Source organism: Trifolium pratense, linkage group LG2 (assembly GCF_020283565.1).
Source record: "Trifolium pratense cultivar HEN17-A07 linkage group LG2, ARS_RC_1.1, whole genome shotgun sequence".
In the NCBI taxonomy this organism is placed as follows: Eukaryota; Viridiplantae; Streptophyta; class Magnoliopsida; order Fabales; family Fabaceae; genus Trifolium; species Trifolium pratense.
Genome location: NC_060060.1, coordinates 63886157 through 63898678, shown reverse-complemented (window position 1 = coordinate 63898678; position 12522 = coordinate 63886157). Strand labels below are relative to the sequence as shown.

General features: G+C 33.3%; 1 protein-coding gene and 2 pseudogenes across 1 annotated transcript; 1 reads left to right on the top strand and 2 right to left on the bottom strand.

The window, feature by feature from the left end:
* The first annotated feature begins 1332 nt into the window (after positions 1-1332).
* Positions 1333-1761, top strand: LOC123905212 (salutaridine reductase-like). Its single transcript, XM_045954839.1, has one exon. The coding sequence runs from the start codon at positions 1333-1335 to the stop codon at positions 1759-1761; it is 429 nt and encodes a 142-aa protein (XP_045810795.1).
* Positions 1762-1818: 57 nt separating this feature from the next.
* Positions 1819-5444, bottom strand: LOC123905211 (annotated as a pseudogene).
* Positions 5445-7040: 1596 nt separating this feature from the next.
* LOC123911380 lies at positions 7041-8831 on the bottom strand (annotated as a pseudogene).
* Positions 8832-12522: the final 3691 nt, after the last annotated feature.

Below are 12522 nucleotides of genomic sequence, written 5' to 3'. Positions count from 1 at the left end.
TGTGTAATTATCTTGACTATATACATGAATGAAAGACAATGGATTATATAAAAAAAAAGGACTAAAATTAAAAATAGTAAATTTAAAAGGAAAGTTCATATAAAAGTTGTTATAAGTGGGATGACCGGATTTCGAACCTCGATCCACTGCATATATAATGCATTGTGCTTGCTAACTGAGCTAAACTCACGGAAACGACCAAAATATATTTAACGGTATGTTGTATCATAATATACGCTTGAGGCACACTACTAACACAATGAAGTGTGGGTCACCTATTTTATGAGAAAATAAGTATCATAGTACTTAAATATATGAGATGTTTTCAATAGGAGACTCACACTTCATATATAGAGGGTACTATATTCTAAATTATATGTTTAAAATAGGAGACCCACACTTCATTGAAATTATTTTAAATTAGGGGTATATATGGAACTAAATTATTAATAAAAGATATAATTTTGAATATGTTTGTAATATCATGATATATGTTTATAAACATTACTTAAATTATTTTAAGGGTTTGTCTAACATGTGCGGTATGTATGGAATACATTGAAATTTATAGGTTTATTAAATGAAAATAACTATTTACAATGTGTTTTCATGGTTTTGATGATTATGTCTTTTGTTTCTTATAAAAATTACTAGAAGAAGTATAAAATTGAGAGTTATCTAGATTTTTTTTTTTATTTTAATCAAAGAGTATATCAAGACTTAATAAATTTACTTTTACTCCGTTGAGCAACTTTAGGATACAACAAATGAAAGGTTTTTGTTGCAATTGCTATTGAGTGCATGATGCACGCTGAACATGATCATGATTCATTTGCAGTACTTAAGCCAACCAACATGTCAACAAAATCACAAACTTGGCGATGCTTCTTATTTGATACACATACCAATAGATTTACTTAATAACGGATCTTCAAGAATAATTCCTTATAATAATAATTGAATTAAATGATAAACAAACATGCCTTTGACTTATTATTACCTGTCTTAGTTTGTTTCATTTGTCACCCTGCCTGCAATGCCACATAAATCCTTTCTTTATATATCCACCTTCCAATTAATTTTCTTAATATGTACGTAAGTATGTTAAAGGACAATCATTTAAAACAAGACATTTGACTCAAGTGGTTAATGAGCTCTTAGATCTTAGATCAAAAAAAGTGGTTAATGAGCTCTTAGATCTTAGATCAAAGAATTCCCCTTACTGGGTAGATCTAAGTTCTAACATCTAAAATATTAATCATCTTCTTCAGTGTTTATAATCATCATTATCTTTAAGGTCAACATAAGATTGAACAAATAATATGCTACAAAATGAGTCAATTCCTAAATATTAGGATAAACAGAAGTAAATTGACAGATTGTTCTGTGAAGATTAATAACGCAGGAGCATCGTGCGTAGAAGTAGACAAGGAGGGTCTAAAGGAAATAGATGCCACAGTGAAAAAATTTCTGTATGATTTTAAAGGAAATGCTCTTGAAGCTAATGGGTGGGGAATGATGCTTCCAGCATACAGCATATCAAAGGCCAGCCTCAATGCCTACACAAGAGTTCTTTCCAAGAAAAATCCTGACATACTCAATAACTGTGTTCATCCTGGGTTTGTAGGCACTGATCTCAACTGGCACAAAGGCACAATGACAGTAGATCAGGGTGCTAGAGGACCAGTCATGCTGGCCCTTTTACCAGATGAAGGCCCTACAGGTTGCTATTTTGATTGCACTGAATTAGCAGAATTTTAAAGGATGATAGTGCATTATAATTTATTAGATGATACAAGTCGTAACCATATCCTTATGTTATCCAAACAAAATTATTGCGATTAAAGTTATTACCAATTACAGCCGACATTGATATATATTCTCATAGTTCTATACCAACCGAATAAAAAAGTAATATTACATCAAAAACATTTCCAACATAAACAGACATTAGAATGTGTTTGAGGGGAAAAAAATGCCTCGCAGGTAATCTAGTAACATTCATCCGTATGAAGCCTGCAGGTAAGCTCTATTGATCATCAACTTGTGATTTTCACCTAAAATGTAATCTAGTAATATTCATCCATATGAAGTCTGCAGGTAAGCTCCATTATTGATCATCAACTTGATATTTTCACCTAAAATGTATACTATAGGCCATGAGCACAATAATACTATAGGCAAACTTTTACATTGAAATCACCGTACTTGAAAACAACATTGAGAACGGTACAAATTACCAAATCAAAATAAATCCATGAATGGGGGACCAACCAATAATATATTTTAACCCAGCACATCAGCAAGATTTTAGGACAAGATACCTAGCAGCTGTACCTTTTATTTTTCTTTAAATTCACGGAACAAAAACTTTTCCCTCAAGAAAATAAATCCTGAATATCCACAATATCAGCAAGGACACCAGCTGCAGTCGTGTCATTTCCTGCTCCAGCACCTTGAATAACCAGAGGTTGGTCACTATAGCATCGAGTGTATATTTCCAACTGTCATTTGCATCAACATACAAAATGGTCAAGTCTTTGAAGTTATTGCTCTGCAAAGCTGAATTTGTAGTATATGGAAAAGCAAAGAAATTGAGAATGAAAGCATATTGTACAGGTCAACCCTCTAATATGGAAAAGAATCCTAATCAAAAGTACATGACAGCAAAAAAGTATTCTAATAAAAGAAGTTTACCACATTATCGCTTCCTCTTAATCTTCCTAAAGCAGAATTCTTTGGAAGCTCTTGAATACCGACTTCACACCTAGGAAAAGGAGAAAAAATAGAATTAATATAAAAGGTGCCGATGTATTTAATATTAATAATTTTGAGCAGTCAAGGTTACCAAAACATATGCAAAGATTGAATTGAACATGAAATAAGAGAACATAAAATATGAAGGGAGGAAAAAAAATAGATACCTTTGACCCTCAATGACACAGACATGAGACATATCGCAGAACATTTCCGTTTGAAGCAGCCTTCTCAACTCTCTCTTGAATATCTTTGTCTAGCAACAAGAGTCCACGGTCCAAAAAGTCTTCAACATTCATTACATCAGGCCCCATTTCTTTGGGATACAAGCTCTCAATCTTCCAAATTCATATAAAATTATTAACATAGGAGGAAAATAAGCAAAATATAGGAAAGGCGGGACATGGAAGTAGAATGTTAAAAATGCCTAACAAACCTGAATGCTATCCATATTAATCCGATGTCCAAGTATTCTAGCAAGAATCAAAGCCTGTTTCAATATCAAAAAGCAGAAAGTTTGCATTAGACCATCTTAAATTATTATTCATAATAATACATCCAACTTCATTCAAAAGTAGTGCAGAAAGTCCCATGATAAGAAATGGTCAACTAAAAAGTTTAAAAAACTCCAATATCACAACTTTGGAAATGAAACTGAAGCCTCATTAGTGGCATACAGCGCATGAATTTTGCTAACGTGAACCAGTGAAACAGATTTGCGAGGTTTTGGATAAAGCGGAACAGCTAATGAAACTAATTTTTGGAGAAGAAAAACAAACATTGAACCTTTCTAGCAACATCCATTCCACCAAGATCGTCACGCGGATCTGCAACAAGACAGTGCACATAAGTAGTCCACACGCTTAAAGGTAAATTATCAGAAACTAACTGTGTAGCAATTAGCAAAAGGAGCACACTCAACAATACAATTTCAAAAGTAGTAGTCAATAACCTGGTTCAGTGTACCCTAGACTTTTAGCAGCTCTTACAACTTTGCTCAGTGGCTTTCCATCTTCAACCTCACTCATTACATACCCCAATGTCCCTAGTAAGAGTATACAACATAAAATACAATATTAACATAACAATACCTTACATTTATGTGGAAGACTGCCAACTATGAATATGTGATCAAGCATAAAGAAATAATATCTAGAAGATGTAATCGTACGACGACGAAAGATATTATACCGCGATGAACAGGATCACCAGAAGAGATTATGCGGTTCAGGGATGCTATCACAGGAAGACCAGCCCCTACCTTTGAAAACATCACAACCAGATAAGTCATAGCACTTCAATCAATGATATTTCAATATTCCCATGAAGCCAAATAAGATTTTGTCGATAGGCAAAGCTTCCTATTCAAATTTCACTTCCATTAACTAACAACCTAACAAATATACACGGCCCATTCAAAGCATAGTTCTCATTTCGCTATAGTAAGAAATTGATCACTTTACATGCAAGTGTATTAACTGATTGATTGAAGCATAAAATCAATAAATACAACATTGAAAAAATTTGTCATAAAGTAAATAGATATAATATAATGACTAATTCAAAAACAATGGATGAGACAAACACATAGCAGAATCAAACATATATAAATTATAAATCCATACAACATCCAGAACTCATACAGGCTCTAATTTGGTTACTTTGAGATTAGAGTTTATGACAGAAATACAACCAATCAAAGAAATTCTAGAAACATATTTGCAGCTTATATAGCTCTTTACTGAAAATTCACACTTTCACGATCACGACTATTTTTATACAGTCCCACCATGTTGCGATAACAAGTTGATACATTTGTAATCTAGCCAAGGCAAGAATTAACATCACTTACAGTTGACTCATGTCGGATACGACGTGGATATGTCAGAAGTTTTTCAAAATCCTCCTGTTCCATGTAAGAGTTACTATTTAGATGAGGCAAACACAACAATATAACAAAGAAACAAAGTAAAGCGGGAGAAAATAAAACCATATCTTTTACTTGATAGAATAGTCATAACAAAACTCTTTTAGGGAAAATTCTAATTTACCATCTTTAACCAAGGGCCACGTGCACTTCGGTCGGTCTCAAAACTTTGAGACAGGCAATGTCCTAAACTTTTATAGATGCACATTTTCATTGTTGTATTTGATTTTCTGTCATATGTTAACAGAAAAAGGAACATTCAAATCATGTGACCACTTTTTTTTAGCGAATTTTATGATTAGAAAAGTCCACTTCAAGGAGGATCATATATGGTGCTGAAGCTTCAAAAGCATGATACCAGAATGACAAACTATGTTAATAGCTTAACAGAAAATCAAACAGAAAGACAAAATTCCACACATTATAAAGTTTAGGGATCATGCAGCATGATTTCTATCTATTAAGACCGAAATGAACATGACAATAAAATTACAGCGGATAAATTGGACTTTTTTTGCCTTCTACAACATGGCAAATTGTCAATAAGTGCCACTGGTTACCCGTAAGGCAAAATGAGACATAAATAGGATTTTTCTACTTGACATTTATGTATTTCCTACCCTATCATTTCAACAATCATTATGAAACAGTTGTAAATTTGTAATGATCTAACCATTGTAGATGTGAGAGGCTTTTTATTTGCCATAACAACACAACAACCCAGATCAACCACTTGTTTTAGCACCACACTTATAAACATATATTAAGGTCATCTCGTAATTGATGTAAGACTTCTTAACAACTTTCTCAAATAGGCCGGTGATTCTATTTATAGATATTGAAAAAACTTTTTTTTTTTGGGTAAGGAGATATTGAAAAACCATTTGAGACTAATTTGACACATTAAGATAAGTTACATGGGACCAATTGGGTGGTTTACTCTATTTATAGATATTGCTACAAGTAGTTTAATTTACTACTCTTTTTTTTGGACAAAGTTACATGAACTCTATGACTCACTTCGTGCAGAACCAACTTAAGCCTAAGATCAGGCCGAAAGGCGTAGTCGATGGACAACAAGTGAATATTCTTGTACTACCTCTTGTTGGTCCCAAGGAACGGAGAAGGCTAGGTTAGCCGATAAAATGGTTTTGTCGGGCTTTGGTAAAAAATTGCGGATAGCTTATAAGCTAGCTTTTAGGGGATAAACTAGCTTATTGAATTTGTAGTGTTTGGTAAAATTAGCGGTTTGACTAGCTTATAAGTGTGAAATGACATAAAAAATTAATTAATTTTTTTTTCCAAGTAAGATGATAGGTGTAAAATTGGAAGAAAATATGATAAGCTATAAGAAACATGCTCCAAGCGTCCTTGAGTGCATTGGAGCAAGAAAGTATTTAGGTCTCCTTTTTAATGATTGAATTGAGCAAAAGGCTATTTTGATAGAGTTTGGAAACATATTTGCAACTGGAGTAGTAAAATGATTTCTTACGTGGGTGGAGAAGTTCTTATTAAATCAGTGGTACAAGCCATTTCTTCTTACTTAATGACTGTATTTTTTCTTCTTAACTCCATTGAAGAAGATATTCAAAATCAAAAGGTGATGATGAATTCTTTCTAGTGGAGGTCCATTTGAACTATTTCTCACCCCTCTTCATTTTCTGCCAATTTTTAAGTTAAACAACAGATTGCATAAAACTAGTACATAAAGATTGAATAGCTTGATTTGGGGCATTCTCCTACTATGTTCTAGTGCCAAACTTCCTTGCCAGTCCAAATTATGAGCCTTAACATTGTGGTGACAACTAACAAGAAAATTATCAAACTGGTGTTTAAAGAGATTTACAACCTTGAATTACTGTGTCTATTGTGGCAAGAACAGAATTGGAACTTAAGCATTTAACAACAACATATGCATTAGATTCAATAATTACATAACCTATATTCTGATCTAGTGCAGGCTGGAGTCCTTATCTCACTCCAAAGGCCTTGGCTAAGGCAGGTTCCACAACCATATCTGCCGACTTGCAAGTATAAAACAACATTTCATTTTTCTGGTTTCTACTTTCTGATATCTGCAAAACAACTTGCATCTACACTAATTTTAGTTGCCTAGTGTCTGTGACTATTATCTAAACAGATTGAGGAGGTTGATGTTGTTGGGCCTAAAGTTGCCTCAGTGTCATTTGTCACCACTTTCAATATCATCAAAAACCTGACCTATACTTTGTTAGTATACCTTAAAGAATTTTAGCATTACTAAGTGTCGTGTTTACATGCTTAATATCGATAAAATTAGCAACTAATCATATACATTGCATGACTGCTAGTAACAAAAAGGAAATTAATAAAGAAAACTATTGAAAGCTCTATTGCATGAAATGATGAAATATCAGAAAGGAATCATAGCTCGAAGCATGTTCGTTTTAGATCTCAGTGGAATCAAGCGGAAAAAAGTGCTTCTTAATACACTATAAAAAAAATACAAAACTTGCTATCACTAAATCTAGTTTGAGGCATCTCAAAATGTAAAACAAATGGGCTAATGATCAAGTGTCAGTCATATTGCCCGGTAGCAAAAGCTGAAGACGACAACATTATTGAAGAATGAATAATACAACAGAATTGAACCTAAAATAATGTGATGACAGAACATGTGGCTTGAATTAGAGTAAGCAAAAGTAACACAATTGCAGCTACAAAAGACGTTATTTTCCAAGGAGTGCTGAAGTAGTCATGTATGAAAATTGCCTTATATTTATGAGAAGGATCCTCATAGAAGCAATTCAATTTTCTGCACAGCGAAATATAACTGCCATTGATATTTTCCTGAACCACATTAAGGCAAAGATTGTTAATCATTTTAGCAACTGCATTGCTATCACCCAATGTGTTAATCATTATTCCCTTGTCAACAAGCTTATCGACATCTTGACTTGTATCAATCAGGAAATCCAGAGGATCGTGTAATCAGTCACGTAAGTCTGAAACGGATAATGACATTGCTCAAACGCAATCACATTTCTTATCAGTGTCTCAGTCCAGTGACAAACTTCGAATCTTGGTATCGTAAGTGTGCCCTTTGCAAACTTTAACTCGAGTAAACTTGGGTAATCTTGACCAACATCGAGTTTTACACCTGCTTCTACTAATTGGCTTGCACTATATAAATGCTTCACTATTTGTTTTTCCCTCTTTGGTAACATATCAGGCGGCAAGTAAAATACTCGTAACAGATCAGTGAGGTTATGTAATTGAATACTAACTTGATCAGGTTTCATTATATATTGCTGATAGTGTTCATGAAAATAGTGGATTGTAAACTTATTGTTATTTGCTTCATTAGGCAAAATACTCTGCAGGAAATGAACCTTAAAATAGTGAAAAGCAACATCGAAAAACGAAGAAACCTCGCCATCGATGCAACTAGGTTCAGTTAAGTTGAACAAGTCTTCAAGAACAAACCAAGGAAGCTGATTTTCAAGTAATATCAGATCAAGCTTAACATCACACCTCAACCATGGTTTTGATAATAAAGGATATTCTTGCGGCCACTCAAGCGACCGAAGAAAATACTCGATTATAAAACAAGTGTCAGTTAAAATAATCTTAACAAAATCATCACTAGTTTGTTGAATGGCTTCTGAGTAACAACATCTAATGATTTCTTCTGATTTTTTTATGTATTCAATGAAATCACCTAAACCCTTTTGAGTTCTTTCTAGGAAACTCTTGAGGTACCTTAATTTCAGATCTTCCATTGATTCTAACCTCTTGTCACCATAGTGAAATGGGCCAATGGAAACAATGGTTGGAGTATATGCTTCTTGATTAAGTTTTCGGATTTTTTGAGGTACTTTGTATATACAACAACCTGAGACTAAGGGAAGTTCTACACTTTGTAACATGGTTTCCATGTGAATTATCAAATCTCTATTTTCATTCCCTCTTTGAATTAAACTATTTTGTGGTAATTGTAACTCCATTTCCTTCGTTACCCTAGCAACAAGTGTAGAAAACAAAAGACTATAAAAGTATGGTAAAGTGTAATGAAATGTAGAAGTACCTGTGTGAAGAACACAATTAGGAAGAGTCTTGCAGTGAAAATGTGTGAAATCTATTATAGAAAGAAAAAGAGCAATAACAAAGGGACCACTTGGGAGTCATACTTTTAGGCTGAGTCATACTTCAATTCAATTCAATTCCAAAAAGACCAAGTGTCTGTTTGGTTTAGCGGTGGTTACAATTGAGTTTAGTAGAATTGAGTTTGATAGAATTGATTTTGGTTAAAAGTGAGTTAAATGTAAATTAATGGTTTAATTAGTATTTTGGTTCCTTAAAGAAATTTTTGGTTTCACTTTGGTCCCTTAATGAATAAATGTTCCATTTGAGTCCCTTAATGATATATCTGTTAGTCAAAAAGATCCTCTCCGTTAACTTTTAACCAAATTTATAAGGTGGACTAACATCGTAAGCGGTCCACCATATACCTCAATAAATCTTTTAATTTTAACCACTTGATCTTAATTTGATCTTATTGTAAAAAAGACACCATTGGATTTTGCATGGCCATATGGAATCTAATGGTGCACTATCACCAACTAAATCATTTTTCTATCTCTTCATCTTCTTCCACACATTCTTCTTTATGTCCTTCATAAATTCATCAATAATTTCCAGATTTTCTAACAACTTTAATCTGATATCCTTCATATCCACCTTTAATAACATACCCATGAATTTATTTTCCCCATTTTGAGCTCTACCCATATCAGCACGCATAGATAACACAACAACTATAGCTTCAAGTAGAACCATGAAATAGGAACAAAAATGAACACAACAAACAGAAAAATGAAAACATAGTGGAGAAATCACAGCAAACCAAGCGATTTTAGCAAGCAAATTAACGAAAAAGAAGAACATGAAGCAAGGAAAAACTCGAAGAACACCATGAACACAACAAGCAGAATAACGAAAACAAAGGAAAACGATGACACAAACCTACTTCGGGTGTAGGAGGTTGATGTGGGATTTGGGATTTTGTAGGAGGTTGATGTTGAGATCTATGATTTCGAAAATTTAGGGTTTTTGTTTCAAGATTTGGGATTTGTTTTTCATGTGCCCTTGTTTTCCACTTTTTCTAATTCATATGTGATTTCTTGGTAAATTCTAAGTGGTCCATGGTGGACCAGACATGAATAACATTATAACGAATACGAATTTTATAAAATCTACCGTTGGATTGAAAGTTTATATCATATAGATCATTCATAGAAAAATTTAGAAAAATTGAAAATCATTTGATATGTTATTGAGACACATCAAGATTAACGGTTTATTAAATAACGTAAATCTTGATGGGTCTCAATAACATATCAAATGATTTTCAAAAAATTTAAAAAATTTATGGATGATCTATACGATATAAACTTTCAATCCAACAATGAATTTCGTAAAATTCATATTCAGTAGATCATTTGTCCACGATAGCATTAGCCGTGATTTCTTTCCATTTTCTCTTTTAGTTTTAGCAAATATCAAACTACTAAACAAATCTCAAATGGTCTTCCTTCCTCTCACTTCGTTTCATGAAAGACTTAACTCTTAAGCTAAAAAGACAAGACTTGGTGAGTGTTTGGTTTCACTTCTAGGCTTAACGTACGTTTTTTCTCATTCCTACCGTGAAAGTGAAAATTATTCATGTTTGGTTTGATCATCCAAAATCAATTCTAGGGAGCCAAAATCGATTCTCTTTAAAGTTAGGATTCAGAGCTTCTGCGTTTACTAGAATCAATTCTGAATTTCATTTTTAGTTTCCCAAGACTACCTTCCTTTATTACCCTTTATGTGTGCATGTTGTTGTTGTTGTTTAAGAGGAATAAGGAAGAGAACGATGAGCAGATGTGAGAATTTTTTTTTTATATAAGCAGCAGATGTGAGAAATTGTTGCTGCTTGCAGGGAAGAGTTTGCTTTCGGTGGTCTGTGAATTTGTTTAGACGGCGAGTCGGTGACCACCAAACGGTGGTGCGCAATTTGTATGATGATGATGACAGAGATCTAGGCCCTTTTATTTTTTATTTTTGACAAAATCTGGGCCTTTTTTATTATTGTTGTAACATGGACTATTTTTTGTACAAAGTCTGGGAGTATATAATATTGTTTTTTTACACCTTTTGAAGCTTGTTATATTAAAAATAACTCGTATAAATTAATATTATTTTAAATAAATGTGGAACAATTATAAAAAATAAATAAATAAATAAATAAATGTGTGAACTTTAAACTCCATGTTATATTTTTAGATAAGCTTAAATAATCATCTAGAATGAGATATTTATTAAAGGATAATTTGGTCATTACATTGTCAAAATCAATTTTAATTCAAACTATCCAAACAAATTCAACTCATAAGAATCACTTTTGGAAGAGGCTATTCAAACATAAATTAATTTAGGCTTAATTAGTATTTTGGTCCCTTAAAGAAATTTTTGGTTTCACATTGGTCCCTTAATGAATAAATGGTCCATCTGGGTCCCTTATTGATATCTCTGTTAGTCAAAAAGGTCCCTTCCGTTAAATTTTCAACCCCAAATATATTAGGTGGATCAACATTGTAGGAGGTCCACCATATACCTCAATAAATCTTAATATTAACCATTTGATCTTATTGTAAAAAAAAGAGACCATTGAATTTTGCATGTTCATGGATCTAATGGTACATCATCACCAACTAAATTATTTTTCTATTTCTTCATCTTCTTCTGCAAATTCCTCTCATATTCTTCATAAATTCATCATTCATTTCCAGATTTTGCATCAACAATTTCAGATTTTTTTATAAAAGTTCAAAATTTTAACTTCTCACAAAATCCCTGAAGGTGTGAAAACACAAGAAGGGGGGGGGGGGGGGGGGGTTGAATTGTGTTTTAGCCAAGTTAAAACTTTTTCAAAGTTCTTAACTTAACTACAACAGCAGCGGATAAGTAACACAATAAAACGAGATAAGGGAGAGAAAGAGATCACATAAGCAATTTATACTGGTTCCTCTCACAAAACGAGAGTAGTCCAGTCCCCTTGCACTTCCAAGGGATTTCACTATAATCACACAAGATTACAAATGCTCAAGCACACAAGCAAGAGACTTCACAACAATGCTCAAGCACACAAGCTTAAGACTTCTCACTTAAGCACACAAGCTTAAGATTTCTCACTTAAGCACACAAGCTTAAGACTTCTCAAGTTACAGAGATAATAAAGTAGTTGAAAGAATACAACTGCTCTTAAGAGAACCTTAATGAGCAAATACAATGAATACAAAGTATTTGGACTAAGAGTTAAAAACACTAGTTCAGAGGTTCAGAGCTTGTATTCGTAAATCAGAGTTTGTTCGAGCGCGTGTAAAATTGTTAATTACTTTGCAACTTGATTCTTCTAGTATATATAGGACTGAGAAAGAGTCGTTGCAAAGATGACCGTTGATGAAGATATCCTTTGTCTTCAAGCAACTTGTCTGATGCAGTTTGGTCGTTTCCAAAATAGAGTAAGAGTTTCAGACACTTTGACCATGTGTAGAGAAGACTTTCCTTATTCAGCTAATAAGTCTGATATCCCACGTTCTCAAGAGTGGACAGACAAAAAGAGATTAGCTGTTCTGATCAAGGTTGAAGGGTCCTTTTCTTCATTGGTAGGAGAGTTGACCTTCAAATGAGAATCTTCACAGACTTCAAGAAGATCTTCAGAGTTTGATGAAGCTCATACTTTAAGAAGTTCTGATTACTTCATCTTCTGATGCTTGTAACTACTGAGGACCATTATCTTCTGAAACCTTGTGAAC